General features: G+C 44.3%; 1 protein-coding gene across 7 annotated transcripts; it reads right to left on the reverse strand.

The window, feature by feature from the left end:
* Positions 1-1883: 1883 nt before the first annotated feature.
* OPALIN (oligodendrocytic myelin paranodal and inner loop protein) lies at positions 1884-15585 on the reverse strand. Of its 7 annotated transcripts, none has more exons than XM_012102688.4 (6): positions 15522-15585; positions 11345-11380; positions 7363-7398; positions 6166-6285; positions 4974-5030; positions 1884-3619 (listed from the first exon to the last, which is right to left on the reverse strand). In XM_012102688.4, exons 1-6 carry the CDS (start codon positions 15522-15524, stop codon positions 3443-3445), a joined length of 429 nt encoding a protein of 142 aa, XP_011958078.2. In that variant the 5' UTR covers positions 15525-15585; the 3' UTR covers positions 1884-3442. The 7 variants fall into 7 exon arrangements, with proteins under 7 accessions (XP_011958078.2, XP_011958076.2, XP_042094603.1 ...); XM_012102686.4 differs by having other exon boundaries at positions 11318-11380; XM_042238669.1 differs by having other exon boundaries at positions 13882-15585.
* Positions 15586-15901: the final 316 nt, after the last annotated feature.

Consider the following 15901-nt stretch of genomic DNA (forward strand, 5'->3'; position numbering starts at 1 on the left):
GCATGCAACTTCAAGGAATTCATATCTTCTTAAACCTAGGTTTAAAGGAATTCTAATTTTGCTTCCAGTTTGGATAATTCACCAATCATTCCTTCAGGTAAAATGCTTCTACACTGTGTGTGGTTTGGGGAGGTTTTGGGTCCTCAGTTTAGGATGACACTGAAAGCTCTTGAGAGTGGATTTCATTCTACCTTTTAGGCACCAAGTCTATGAATCTATTTTTGTCTAATTCCAACTTCTCCAGAGAAAAAAGACTGTGTTTGTCCTAGAAAGGACACCAACCACATTCCCATATCCTCTTGTTCTCCTGGCAAAATGCAGACTAAAGAAAGAGAGGTTGGGATTTCCTTGGTGGTCTAGAGGTTAAGACTCTGAGCTCCCAACCCAAGAGGTTTGGGTCCGATCCCTGATCAGGGAACTTAGATCCCACATGCCGCAACTAAGAGCTTGCCCCAAGCAATGAAGATCCTGACCCCATCTGCTGCTAAGTCACTTCAGTCGTGTCCGACTCTGCAACCCTATAGACGGCAGCCCACCAGGCTCCGCCGACGCTGGGATTCTTCAGGCAAGAACACTGGAGTGGGTTTGTCAGGGAATGTTTAACAGTAGGATTCCTGTGTGCTGTTTCCTATCTCTCTTGAGCCCTCTGTTCCTTATCAGTTCCTGTCAGGAGCGAGAGGAGTGGCAAGCCAGTCCCAGGACTGAGGTCATGGAGATGGGATGCTCACATAGGATTTCCTTCGTTAGCCTTTCCACATGGTGAAAGGGATTATCTATGACCCTCTTTTGATATGGATTGCCTTTTGGCCTTATAGCCTCTATTGCTCCTTGTTTCCTTGGTAACTTGTAAAGTCTGGCCTTTTGATCTTTATCTGAAGAAGCTACCTTGTAAAACAGTATATATACTCACACAGAATTCAATAAAGCACGCTTGTTCCACCAGAGACTTGGGTTCCTGTATCCTTCCTTCTCTCTCTCTATCTCTCTATTGGCTGATTCCCTGGAGTGCAAAGGCTGGCTGTGTAACCCAGGGAATATCAACCTCTTTCCTTCTTTCACTTTCTTATTGTTGACTCTGGACCACCAGGTTCCAGTCCATTCAAGGACCCCAACATGGGTTGCCATTTCCTTCTCCGATGCATGAAAGTGAAAAGTGAAAGTGAAGTCGCTCAGTCGTGTCCGACTCTTCACGACCCCATGGACTGCAGCCCACCAGGCTCCTCCGTCCATGGGATTTTCCAGGCAAGAGTACTGGAGTGGGTTGCCATTGCCTTCTCCATGACCCCATCTGGTCAAATTTAAAAAAAAAAAAAAACAAAGCAAAACCCAGTGGGCAGAGATTATTGTTCTGTGGCTTTGGATGCTATTTTTTTTTTTAACAGCTTAATTGAGGTAAAAATGAGATACAATAATTGTTATGTTTAAAGTGTACCATTAAAAAGTGTTGACATGTGACACACCCATGAATTTATCATCACAATCAAGATGGAGAAGACATCTATTGCCCCCTAGAGTTTCTCTGTGGGCCTTTGGAATCTCTCCATCCACCCTTCCCCCATCCCCAGGCAATGGTTGATATGCTTTCTGTCACTATTAATTTGTTTGCATTTTCTAGAATGTGACTGGCCAAGGCCATCCCAATGCTAGCACAGGCCCTAGGTTGGGGATCCAGAGCTTCTGACTTCCAGTCTCAGCTGGAAGTCAGGTTGTCTTGCTCACAACCTGGGAACAACTTGAACATCTCCATCATCAGCCCAGCCGACAAACTGCTAGCACCAGCTATATCCTGGAGATAACCTTGATTCCAATTCTAGGGCCAACGTCATATGCTTTAATATAGGCAAAAGGAAAACCACAGATATGTTGGAGGGCCACAAGAATGCTCATTTTTGCTTTTCACTTTATTCCAGAATAAGCTCTTGTGCATCAGAGCAGAAAAAAGGTGACAGAAACATTGAACCTTGATAGTTTAGTAGAAAACATTTAAAATAAGGTAATAAGCAATGGACTGTAAGCAGAATTACATAAAATAAGTGGTCCAAAATATAAGTCACACCTTACTTTATAGACTATAAGTCATGTTTCCGTTCACCCTTGCAACACTCCTAAGGGTAGAAAGAAGAAAATGACAGTCTCCATTTTGTACCTACAGAGCTAAGGTCCATGATCTGCCCCAGATAAAACACATATGCATGTCAAGGCCAAGGCCACAATCATGTTCTCAGCAAATTCAAGGTCCTTCTCAACAGGTAAGAGAAGTAGGAGCACCTGGGTTGCTGGGCATGTCTGCTTAAACACGGCCAGATCTGCTTGTTAACAGGTCTAGACTCAAGGGACTTAGCACAAAATGAATTTCACAAGGAACTTTGAAGAGCACGTGTCGGCATGGCAGTGATGGGGTGTGCGGAACCTGTCCTGGGTTGTTTGAATCAGAGGAGCCGTGTTTGAGCATTTAGGGGCCCCGTGTGAGAAAGGAATATCTCCACAGCTCTTCAAGGGGGCCCGTGAAGCTGGTGACCAGGAGACCCGGGATCTCCTGGACCCAGGTTCTCCCATCAGGGGAACAATGGACCTGTGCTAGGGAACCAGGGTTCCCAGAAGCCTCCTCCCAGGAGCAATGGTGAACACCTCACCTGATCCAGCTGCCACTGTTCATGAGCTCCCCTCAGATGACAGTCACGCTGGTACCTGGATCATCCCTTTGGTCCCCACCGAGAGTACTCTTGACCTCTCTCCCTGCTCATGAGTTTTTCCCCATTGATGGTCCAAGGACTTGGACCTTTCTCTCTATTCCCACAAAATAGGTACAGCCCCTATTTCTAATAATCTTTTGAAATAATCTCTGCCTTCCTTCCACCGTCTTTACCCTCAGCACACACATGTGCTCACTGCCCCCCCCCCCCCACACACACACACTTTGAATACCCTCTGATCACAAGAGAGAGTGATGAATGACCCAGCCACAGGCTGCCTGTGGTCAGGGAACGTGTGGCTCCCCCTGATTTCTACCCTGAGGTGTTCAGGGATAAAGAACTGCCCCTTCTCACACGTTAGCCTTGGCCAACCTGTCCATGGAAGCCAGGTCTAATGCCTTTTTTGAGAAAATGGATGTGAAAAAAGATGAAAAGGTGAGCCACTGAGAAATCAAATTCTCTTCCCCAAATCATAAAGAAAAGCAAATCCCCACTGGGGGTCAGGAGCAGGGTTCAAGGCTCCTTTTGAATGCACAGCGACTTCACTGATTATTAAACCACAAGTTCTGAGAGTCAGAATGCACTTTAACAGATCAGTCCCTTAAAGAGTAAAATCAACCCCGAAGTTTTCCAGATCTGCAAATGGAGTTGGGAGTGGTTAAGAAGCAGCTTGGCTTCTCTCCTCGCTCCAGGCACGATCGGTCCCTGTGTGTTCAGCTCGCTTCCAGCTCCAGCTCTGCTCCTTGGCATCACTCCAGGCTCAGTCTGGGAATAAGCCACCACAGGCCCCGCCTTCTCTCCACTTCGACAGCAGGGCGGTAAGTGTCACGCGCGGGCTCCTCGCCTCCCGATACCGTCTTCACATATATGTGGGCCGCTTCTCCTCCCATCATATTCTTCTCCTGGGTAGGTAACCTCATAGGATTCTTGAGAAAACAAACAGGTTTAAAAAAAAAGTACATCAAAGACTTTTGCTTCTGGCCAAGTTGGAGTAACAGCAACCAGATTTACCCTCCCACCTGAAACAACCAACCATCAGACAAAACACTTGAAACATAGTTTTCAAGACACTGAACGTCATCCATGTGATCACTGGATGGGTTTTAATCTATCATCTTCCTATTTGTTTACTATTTGTTCTATCTGTTCTTGTTGGTACTTAAATTTTTTCCTGTCTTTTTTTTCTATATGTATTTTAGAAGCACCCTATTGAGTTCTGTGAAAAATACCTGTTGAAATTTATATTGTAATTACATTTATTATACAGATCAATTTGAAGTTGTTTGATATCTATATACCATTGAGTTCTTCAATCCAGGAGCATTGTATATAAACTCCCATATTTTAGGTCTTATTTAAATATCTTTTACTGAAATTTTATTATTCTCCATGAAAGGATTATATGTTTTTGTTAGATTGATTCCTCATCATTTTATATATTTTTATTACCACTATAAAATTGTATTTTTAAAAAATTACTTTTTAAAATTAATTGTTACTGATGTTTAGAAATAAAAATTACTCTTTAATATTGACTTTTACCTCCAATAAACTTGTTAAAATATCTCGCTAATTCTAGCGATATATCTGTAGATTATTTGGCTTTTTATGTAAATAATCATATTATCTGCAAATAATGACACTTTTCTTTCTTCTTTTACAGTTTTATGCTTTCTGCTGCTTTTTTCTTTTCCTCTTTGTTGAGGTATAATTGAAAAATAAAGGATATTTAAAGAGTACAGTGTGATTATTTGATATATGTATACATTATGAAAGAATTCCCCTACACTGAGTTAATTTCTACTTATTTTTCTCAGCATGCTGCACTGGCTAGGACCTAAGTATAATATCTCAGTAGAAATGGTAACAATGAGCACCCTTGTTTCGTTTCTGATCTGAAAGAGAATCATTAACATTTCACCTTTAGGTATGATATTTGCTGTGATTTAAAAAAAAAAAATGATGTCTTGTTTCAAGTTAAAAAAATTCCTTTAAAGTTTTTAGTTTGCTCGGAATTCATATCACAAATGGCTGTTTAATGTTTTTGAACTCTCGTCTCCTTTGGAAATGATCACATGGTTTTCTCTTTTGTCAGTGGAACAAATAGTAGTAAATTAATTTTCTAATATGAATTCAACCTTAAATTCCTGCCTAGCCAATAAAAGTATAATGAGAAGCTCCTTTGTGCTCACACTGTGTTCCTGTACACAACAGGCTTGAAGACCTTTAGCTTGTTTGTTGTGCGAAAGATGTATAGTGTCTATAACCAAGAGTTCCTACCTCAGCTATCCTGGGACTGTCATAGATTTCTGTAATTTCACAAGGCCTCTCACTTCCCTAAGTTGGTTAAGAATAAAATAAAAAAGAAGAAATGAAAGGTTACAACATTTGCCCATGACCATGATTAAAATCAGTGGTTCTTAAACCTAGCCACACATTAGAATCAGCAGAGTGCTTTAAAACAAAACAAAATAAACAAAAGGATAATAACTGACCCCCCTAAAAAACCACAAACAAGAGATACCACTGTGAGTTACTCAAGAAGTGGGTGGGGGTAGAAATGAAACAAGATTGGCTGCTGCGGATAACTAGGTTCTTTATACTATCCCCTCTACTTTAGTATCTGTTTAAAATGATCCACGATAAAATGGTGAAGGGTTTTTTTTGGTACCAATGCCACAGCTCTATCATCCAGAGATTCTGATTTAACTGGAGTTGTTTTGGAGTTGAACTAACCAAGCAACAGAAAATGTTCTATCACTTGCCCAGGTTCACATATAAATTGTAAAGTGGCAGACTCAGGGAGAGGACTTAGGTTTTTCACTCCCTGTTAACACTTACCAGTGTGAGAACAATCAGAAATGCTCATAAATAAGGATGGAGTTAGAACACAGAGATCACACGATACGGCTGCATCACACCCATGGCCTCTGGTTGGATATGGGTCAGGGTGGCCCTTGAATTCTGAGTCTGGTCTCCGGAGAACTCTGGTATTTGTAACGGGTGGGGTCAGAAGATCCCCTTGTGACCGATGTGTGTTAGGATGTAGGAAAAGTACAAAGATAAATAGAGTCACATGCTCCTGGACATATCCTTGTGATGGACATCTCCGCAACTGTCTCCCATCTTTCGTAAGTTCACCTCCATCTTCTTTGAGAAGCTTGTGTCCTTGTTTCTCAAGGTTAGAAAACACACTCACTGCACAGATGTGTTTGCCATGGCAACAGACATCCCTCTCTGCTCCTACTTGGGCCACCCCCAATACTGTCCTCAAGTGACCCGAGGATCGGATGATATATCAGCTTTGCCTGGAGGGTAGGGTCATGAGTCTGAGACAGAAAATGAGGCACAGAAACACCCACCCTTTTGTCCTCAGAAAACAGACACCAGTCCTGACACCCCCAGCCCAAAGCCAGTTCATTGAACACTGATTCCCGCCAACATGTCGCGACCCAAAGAAACTGCCAGTCACCTCAGTGGACTCACTGCTGCTGCTTCTTCGGTGAATCAGAGTAAACAGTAAGGCTACCAGCAGGGCCGTGGCCACCAGGGACGGGATGCCTGCTGCTAACCCAAGAGAAGGCCCACAGTCCTGCACAGAGAAAACAGTCAGGTTCTCCCGGAAAAAAAGGGAAGAGTTCAAAAGATTAAAATTAAAACAAAACTCTGCATGGATCCTCAGTGTCCTACACAAAATCAAAGGGGTAATGAAATACAGTGAAAAATTCTTTCCAATGTACATGACAAATGGCTCATTTTCATCATACTTAATGCACGTTGCTTAAATTGACTGGAAAAGGACAATAATTCAGTAGAAAACTGGACAAACATATGAACAGGCCATGCCTAGAAACACAAGTTTGTGTCATATTAATATAGGAAAAGCTGAAAAACAGTTCAAAGCAACAATTAGCATTCTTATCTGTTAGTTCAGCAAAAAGTAAAATATATACCCAAAAGTTTTACTGTATACCACACCATTTTGATATGAATTTTTAAAATGTATGTACAGTAAATGCATGAACCGATTAATTTCCAAATTCACATTTGCTCTGATCTGAGTGGAAGTAGCCGTGCTCGTAGCCCCATAAGTTTTCATATTTGTAATTACTTGCAGAGTATTGAGAAGCCCTGTAAATGTGCAACTATCATATAACACTGGAGTCTTCGTCACTTTTGAGGGGGTGATTTTGTTAAAGAATGACAAAACACATAAAAAATATATAAATTACAAATATGTGGCCTGATGACTTGATGTGATGAACCCATCCAGGTAACCTGCCCCTGGATGAGGAACAGGACCTTGCCAACCCCTGAGAAGCCCCCTTGGGCTCCTATCCAGCCACTGCATGTGTATCCTGGAATCTATCACTGTAGTTCAGCTTTGTCTATTTTTCAGTGTTATCTTGATGAAAGTACAAAGTATGTACTCTCTCACATCTACCTTCTTTGGTTCCAGACTTTGTGGAATCATCTGTGATTGTTCATGTTCTCCTTCCCTTTTGAACTGAGTTGGTTGTAAGAAAAACAGTTGAGCAGATTATGTGCTTGGTGACAGGTCACATAGCAAACGTCATCTAATCTTCAAAATGAATGCACAGATGGGTACAGCATTATCCCATTTCTAAGTGGCTGAACCAAGGCTCCGTAATTTAAGTGGTATACTTACGGTTCCTTTTCCATCAGTCACAACTGGAGAGGAAGTCTGCATAGAAAAAGAACACACATCCTAAGATAACAAAATCTATAGAATGCACATTATATAAGATGGCCTGCCCAGGGTTAAGCTGTAAATGCCTAAAGTATATCCCTTTGCTAAACTTTCTATTAAAAACAACAGATGACAACAACTGTGGAATAGAACCTTCCTCAATCCTTCCCAGGTAAGAAGGAATAAGATTGGTTACAAGGCACAAGAAATCAAAAATTCAGGTGAGAGCTTCGTTATTCACCCTGCGGATTTGCCATAATACATTTTACAACTCAAAAAGACTTTATCCTGTCCCAAGTTCCCACACCCTTCCCAGCACACTTTGGGCCTACTTGTCCCCATTGCTAGAAAGGAAAAAATATAAATACCAGTGGAGCCAGGCTCTTTAAGAAGACCTTGGAGGAAGGAAGTGTGAGTCACTCCGTCGTGTCCAACTCTTTGTGATCCTATGGACTGTAGCTCACTAGGCTCCTCTGTCCAGGCAAGAATAGTGGAGTGGGTTGCCACTTCCTCCTCCAGAGTATCTTCCCAACCCAGGAACTAAACCCAGGTCTCCTGCATTGCAGGCAGATTCTTTACCATCTGAGCCACAAGGGAAGACTACTTGTTTCTAAGAAGGCCTTTCTTGTTCCCTTACCGCAGTGAAGCAGATGGCTTGGGCAGGTCTCTGAAGCTGTGAATTATCCATATTCCCGGCACAATTCCATGTTGAATGAATACATGCTTCTAGTTCACAGCTCCACTCAAAGAGGGGCACTGAATTTCACCCATTTATGAGATATTTCAGATGAGAGTCTTACCTGGATGCATAAATCTCAGGGCACAAAGTTCCACGTGAGCGACTCATGCAAGCTATGCTAGGTGGCGTAGTGTGGGGTGAAGAGCATGGGTCCTAGTCTCCTTCTGGAACAGGGTGTTGATTTCTCCACTCACAAGCTCATGGGCCTCATTTCTTCATTCATAAAATAGGGCTGTGAGCACCTGCCTCTAGGGTTGTTTGGAGGATCAAATGTGGACCAGGAGTAGAAGCTTTGATCATTCCTTTAAACTTGGCAAAGCTCTGGCCAGACCTGTTATTTATTGAATATTCTCATCAACCATGGGCTTCCCTGGTGGCTCAGACAGTGAAAAGTCTGCCTGCTCTGCAGTAGGCCCAAGTTCGACCCCTGGGTTGGGAAGATCTCCTGGAGAAAGAAATGGCAAACTACTCTAGTACTCTTGCCTGGAAAATCCCATAGACAGAGGAGCCTGGCGGGCTACAGTCCATGGGGTCACAAAGAGTAGGACACGACAGAGGGACTTCACTTTGACTTTCACTCATCAACCTCAGTGAGTACGTTAGAATCCCAGTGGCTTTGTCTTTTTGATAGTTTTCTCTATTTTACAAAAAAAAGAAAAAAAAATGATCCAGATCTCAAGAGAAGTTATGGGTCTTCTCCCAGATTTCACAGATAAATTTAATCTGAACTTGGATGTTTGCATTTCAAGCCTAGACCTCTTTCCCAGAGAGCTCCGATCAAAGAAATATTTGCTTAACTTGGTATTTACACTTGGTACTTAAATGGTTTTAGTTTTACTGAAACACAATCTCACCACCACCCCACAATATGACCTTAATGCTGTTTGCGTAAAGTGTTCTGTTTCTCAGGGTGATGGGGAGAGTTAGATATTGTTTCAGGTAAGATGTTCTGCCTTCAGGTTACAGAAATACATTTGAGCTGGCTTTGGCCCCCCCACCCCCAGGAGGAGTTAACTCTAAAGATTCAGGGGCTCCTCGTGGATCCCACAGGTGGAGGGAGTCTGGCTTTTCCAGGCACTGGAGCTGGGGCCTGAGACTCTGTCATGACCAAAGATCCCTTCCTCCTGGGATCGCTCCATCACTTCTGGACAGCATGGCTTTTCAGTTGTGCTGTTCTCCGCCTGTTTGCCTCCTTCTTTCTCTCTCTGGATGGGTTTTTCTGCCCTCATGAACACCTGCTAACTGTACCAGCTAATGCATATGAAACACTAATTATGTGCCAGGCTGTTCAAATACTTTCCCTCTATCAGCTCATTTATTCTTCACAGCAGCCAGTGAAGCAGGACTAAAATGATCCCCATTTTACAGTAGAGAAGAGTGAGGCACGAAGAAGTGAAGCGACTTGTGTGAAGTCACGCAGCCCTCAGTGGTAGATGCCAAGCAGTCTGACTTCAAGGTCCAGGCTCTTAGCCGCGGTGCTGCTCTGCCTTCCATGACAAATGCAGCACCCCATCCCTAATTTTCATACTTGACAGTTCAGTGTGCCCCAGCAGGGGCTGACTTGCATATGTGGTCCTGTTCCCCACTCCCTGCGGAGATGCTCTGATGCACCTGGCATCCACCTCCCCCTACTTTCCAGGGCATCCAGCTACACCAAAAGGGAAGGATTATGTGGCAGAAATATAATCACAGATAGGGTGGCCAGATGTCCTGGTTGTTCCAAAAAGTTACCTAGGTTGCAACACATTCAGTGCTAAAACCAGACAGCCCCAGGCAGACTCGGGTGGCTGTTGTCCTATATAGATTCAAAGGGAGGAGGGACTGTTCTCAGAGAAATAGGCTGTTAACCAAGAAGACGCTCCAAAAGGTGATGACTGGCAGCATTAGTGCCTCCCTCCAACCCCCTCACCCTCACGGCCCTAAGCAACGGCTCCTTGCTTCTCAGAGTTACCTTCCTAGGCTGAGCCAAGCCAGGATAAGACAGAACCTGGGATCTCTACAGACCAGCTGGCTTCGAGTAGCCAGGTAGGAAGTGCCGCCAGTCGCATATTGAAAGATTTGGACAGGGAAGGAGAAGGATAGGGGAACAGGCTATTGACACTATTGACAATGGGCTATTGTCAGCCTCTGCAGGCAATAGGCAGAGGCTGAAGCAGGGAGTCAGGGAGGTTCAGAAGACAGGGCTCTCACCAGGAGGGTGGAGCAGGTGCCGGGAAGTCAGGGACAGGGTCAGGGTCAACAGTGTGGCCTGGGTCCCTAGGCCACACAGGTGGGTCACTAGGTGGGCCACAAAGGTGGCAGGGGGTCACTAGGGTCTGCATTTCCACTGCTCTCCAGAACGCTGCCCTCATGTTACAGTGAACGTAAGCACCAGCTTAGGCATCTTCTTCCCTGGCAGTCTCAGTCTATTTTCTTTGAATAACCATATGACTTATTAGAAAAACTTGGCATAGCCCAAACCACTAAAAACCTGGGCCAGGAAAATGCCTAGCTCCATCAGAGCAGCAATCCTGGTCAGAAAACAATCCTGGTGTGTTATCTTCTAGACAACAGGAGAACATAAGACGGCGGGTCAATTCTGGATTGAAACTGTCCACCATCATCAGTTGAAAATCTCCATGTGGACTAGCAATTGTCATAATCCAGAGCCATAAGATGTTCATTCATCTTGACCCAGTGATTTCCCTTCTAGACTTCATTCTAAGGAAATCAGGTTAAGCGCCAACAAGGATTTATTTATACCTATGCTTATCACAAAAGAATTCTTAATTGTGATTGGTCATTTAGCTTAATAATTCGCTTGAAGAAATGTCATGAGACCACCCTCAGTTACTTTTATAAAGGCTGATGGAAAACATTTGTTATATAAAATTACAGGTGAGAAGACCATGGTATGAAGACAACAGAAGTCAAAATTCATGTAGGGTCAAACAGGACTGGGACGAGTGACCCCAGGGTTTTCTGCTGATGGCAATTTAAGTGTTTTTTGGTTTCTTGCTATTTTCCTTTTCAAAATGTGTGTTTATAATTCTTATCATTGAGAACATGTCTCTCAGCATACCCAGCTCTTCGTAGTGCTTTGAAACCTGTGTAACATTACAGCTTTACATGAGATTTGTGTGATGGTGTCCTGGAGGCCCAATGTCAACTCTGCATTGATCTCTGCTCACCTACCTGGTAAGCGGGGGCCGCTGTACTCACCATGTTGGCCGGCAGTGTGAAGTTCAGTGAAAAACTCTGCAAGAGAGAAGGAAACCTTAAAGGTTCCAGTAATGGTCAGCCAGGCCATTGTCTGACCCCTCCATCAAATGTCATAGACCCTGGCGGACTCCAGGAGAATTTGCTGACCCCACAGGCTCAGTCAGCTCCAGCCTCCCCTCCCAATCTTGGCCGCTGAAGAGGCAGGGGAGCAGGTGAGTCAGGGGTCATGAGATCCCCCCTCAGCAGCAACGCAGTCCTCCCCTTCCTCCCCTCGCAGGCCCTCACCAGGGCCAGTTTAAGGGACCAGCTAGTCAAGCTACTTGCTGAGAGGTCCTGACTCAAAAGGGCAGCAAAAACACTAATAGAAACATTCAGCAGAGTGCAGAAAGTTGTTTTGTTTTTTTCTTTCCCTCCCTGGAACTCCTCTCAGGAAGCAAACTGTGTAGACTGATGGCACTTTCTTCTTGGGGTGAGAAGTAAGACCCCAGGGCTCCCACTTCAACTCCCTCACAGGAGGAGAATCTGAGAAAGATAAGTTTCCCTTTTTACTGAGTCCAAGGCAGGGGTTTCAGGCTGGAGCTGAGCTGGTTGGGATGACAGAGGAAAGAGGCTAACGCTCTGTGACCTCCCCTCACATAGAGCCCAGCCTCACGTCTCCCTCAAATATGGGATCAATATTTAAAGATTGTGGGCTTTATACACACTACCAAGTATAAAATGACCTTTGCAGGTGGTGCTAGTGGTAAAGAATCCACCTGCCAATGCAGGAGACGCAAGAGACGTGGGGTTTGATCCCTGGATTGGGAAGATCCCCAGAAGTAGGAAATGGCAACCCACTGCAGCACTTTTGCCTGAAAAATTCCATGGACCAAGGAGCCTGGCAGGCTACAGTCCAGGGGCTTGCAAAGAGCTGGACATGACTCAGTGACTGAGTGCATGTATGAAATGGGTAATTAATAAGAACCTGCTGTATGGCACAGAGGACTCTACTCAATGCTCTGTGGTAACCTGAACGGGAATGAAATACCAAAAGAGGGGATATATATATATATATACAGATAATTGATTCACTTTGCCAGAAACTAAACAACATTGTAAAGCAACTATACGCCAATAAAAATTTTAAAAAAATCATGGACTCAATGGGGCACCAACTTGTTAGCCTACCCAGGTGTCCACTCTCCAGGATCAGGTCCTGCCCAGGGCCTCGGGTGGCTCTTTCCTCCTCCCTGTTCCCATCTTCCATCCTTCCAGTTTGGGCTCTTTCATGTCAGTTTCTTCCAGCTGCTCTTTACCCAGGGCCTTTCCTGCCTGGATGTGAAAAATGGGTGGGCTCTGCTCCAACTCAGATGGTGACAGTTTCTGCCCCTGGCTCAAGGGGCTGGAGTGGTCCTCTTTCTACCTGATTGGCCCCCTGCCTTGTCCAATCACCCTTGAATCATGCCCCCTGGCTGGGCTCTCTCTCATTCAGCCCCAGCCTCCCCAGTCCCTGACAACTTGGCTTAAACTCCAGCTCCTGATCTTCCTGAAACCTCTGAAACCTGGTTTTGTCATTCTAGAAGCAATGTGCATACTAAGATTTAAAATGAAATGTTAGCCAATAATGAGGAGACTGGGATGGATTAGAGAATCCTAAGATTTCAGAGCTGAAGTGCCTCCAAGATTGTCTACCTCAGACCCTCATTTTATAGAAGAGGCAGTTGAGGCCCAGGGACTTCTCAGAAATTCCCTCATGGATAAATGAGAACAGTTAGGGCTTATCTCTTAAAACAGACAAATGAGATTGGTCCATGTGACTCAAATCCAACCTGGAAGATGGGTCTAGAGGCGATAGTACCAATATATGCAAAATTGATGAAACACCTATTCTAGCTAGCTTTCAGGTAGGTTGGAATTCAGAGAGGTCAATGAATGAGAAAATCTTTTGTGAGCTAAAAATGTTTCAGGCACCTACAAGGTATAGTTCCCACTGCTGCCTGCCCCCAGAGATTCTTTCAATTAGGATGGCCCCAGCAGGCCAGCACCCTTCAGTGGCAAATGTTCATTTCCCTGTCTCTTAGCAAGAGGAAACCCTTACTTTATAGAAAAGAAAATTGAGGTGAGAATTTGAATGGATTGCCCAAGTTCACATGATTAGTTGGCTGTCACTGGGACTTGGGTCTTTTAGTGACAGCCTATTTCTTTCTTTTTTTAGAAAAAAAAAATTATTTATTTATTTGGCTGTGCTGGGTCTTAGTTATATCATGTAGGATCTTTAGTTGGGGCATTCAAACTCTTGGTTGCGGTATGTGGGATCTAATTTCCTGATCAGGGATAGAACCCAGGACCCCTGCTTTGGGAGTGCAGAGTCTTAGCCAATGGACCACCAGGGAAGTCCCAGCAGCCTCTTTCTCCCATGCCACAGGCTTCCTCAGGACTCCTGGAGTTTCTTCAGAATAATTGGAGCCTCCAGGCTCGCAGCACTTTGCACCTCCTCTTCTAAGACAGTATTAGAAAGACATCTGAGCTACTTAGGTCTTTTTGCTCAAGGGACCTACCTTCATGCTAACATCGATCAAGCCCACAGAGGATGCTGGCTGGTCACGGCATCAAATGCAGCTGCCCAGAGCCTTATCTCATCAGCAAACACTAGCTACTGATGTCAGCAGGCCCAGGACAAAGCTTTCTTTGGGGGACAACAGAAGGGAGGAGCAGCAACAAGTGGGCCACTGCACGTGCTGTTTATCGACATTTGGATGACGAAGATTTTGGCCAACTTCAGAAAGACATTTATATTTTGTAGAAACACACTATAGTACTCTCATGGCGAAAACAACATCACGTAAATGTGGGTGGAGAAGAATCTGACTCAGTGTCCTTTAGAGAGAAAGCTGAGTGGGGCGAGGCAACTCTGGCCTTGGAGTCCCCTGACCTGGATTCAAGTCCACTTAACCACTTAGTAGCTGTGTGGCCTGGGGAAAGTGACTCAGGCTCTCTGGTCTCCATTTCTTCATAACAAATCTATTCTCCCAGGCACAGTTATTCCATCCTCAAAACTGGGACACTGTTGACTTGCCCTGCCTGTCTCACGGGATAAACTCAAAGGAACTAATGTCTATGGCAGTTCCTTCAAAACTATAAATTACTGCAGGTGGGGGATCCCATGGTGTCATATTCTTCATAGCCTGACCAGCATGGAGCAAGGTACCGGGAAGCCAGTAGAAGAATCTTGTTGGATGGAATTGTCTGCATGAATTTACAATATTCAAAGTACAGGAATTTGGTACAAGACACTCATTGCCAGTCTAAGCACTGTGTTGATATCTACATAGTGGTTCCAAAGGGACACCAGGATCTCAGTAGTCAAGTGTCGTTATGAGTCTGCTGTGTGTGATGGGAATGAGGGGAGATGGGCTAGCTACTCACGGTGACTGAGGATACCCCATGTGTCACACACTGTACTCGTCTCCACAAGGGGCACAGTCTCACGCCTACATCATGGGTGAGGGAACTAAGAGACCAAGGCAGGCTTCTCAAGGTCCCCAGCTGGTCAGTGGGAGAGGCTGGATAAGAAGAGGCGGGATCGTTTACATAAAAAATCTTATTTCACAGATCTTCCTAACTCCAAACCTGAACAGCCCCTTTTACTAATCTCTTTAATAAAGGAATCACAGAAGCCCCTTCTAACTCAGCAAACTTCATTTGATTGAGTCACAACCAAACATGTATCACAAGTCAGTAAGAAAGGTGGACAGTTTCCGATGCAACTTATGAGTCTCTCTGTTGTGGATCACACAGCAAAAGGCAGACTAAACAAATGAGGATAAAGGACTCATTGCTCCAACTGGGAAAGGAGTTTAGCTGAAACATTTATTTTGCACCCTTGTAGGTGGGGTTTTAAAAACAAAACCTTAATATTAAAATATAAGAGGCATCAGCAAATATCAGATGAGAATTTTTAATGATTAGTATTTTGTACTAGTAGGAAAATAATTTCATATTTTTAATGATTAGTATTTCATACTAACAGGAAAATAATTTCATACTAATAAGAAAATAATTAAAAGCCAAGCTCCTTAACTTCCTTTCACTGAAGGTAGTCATATTTGAATTAGATGTGAGCTTTAAAAGCCTGGGTATTGTTGTTTATAGAAAGAAATGAAGGCTAGGCAGAGGAAGGATGCTCAGTCTCACTCACCATTTCCAACAGCTTCCCAAGAGCCTTCTCCAAACGCTGCCCTCGGCAATCTCAACTTTTTGCTGGTATTATTGGCTTGTGTCTTGCATTTGTAGGAACATCCAACTGGGAGAGCAAGGGTGCCAAGAGAAGAGGTGGCTCCACCAGAGCTCTGGCCAAGCCATTTATGGTCAGGGGAGTAGCCGAGTCGCTGGCCCATCCCTCAGGGGAGATGCTCTCCCGCTCTGTGGCCACTGTGCATGGCCCGGGTGACCTATGCTCTCTCTGCTTTCATTTTCTGTCCTTTTCACTTTCAAGCTCCTTCCTTGGTTACATCTTCATCTCAGCCAAGAACTCAGAGCTGGCCCGAGACCTCGGTGGCTCCTGCAGCCAGCAGCTCT

The sequence above is a fragment of the Ovis aries genome, chromosome 22 (assembly GCF_016772045.2).
Source record: "Ovis aries strain OAR_USU_Benz2616 breed Rambouillet chromosome 22, ARS-UI_Ramb_v3.0, whole genome shotgun sequence".
Classification (NCBI taxonomy): domain Eukaryota; kingdom Metazoa; phylum Chordata; class Mammalia; order Artiodactyla; family Bovidae; genus Ovis; species Ovis aries.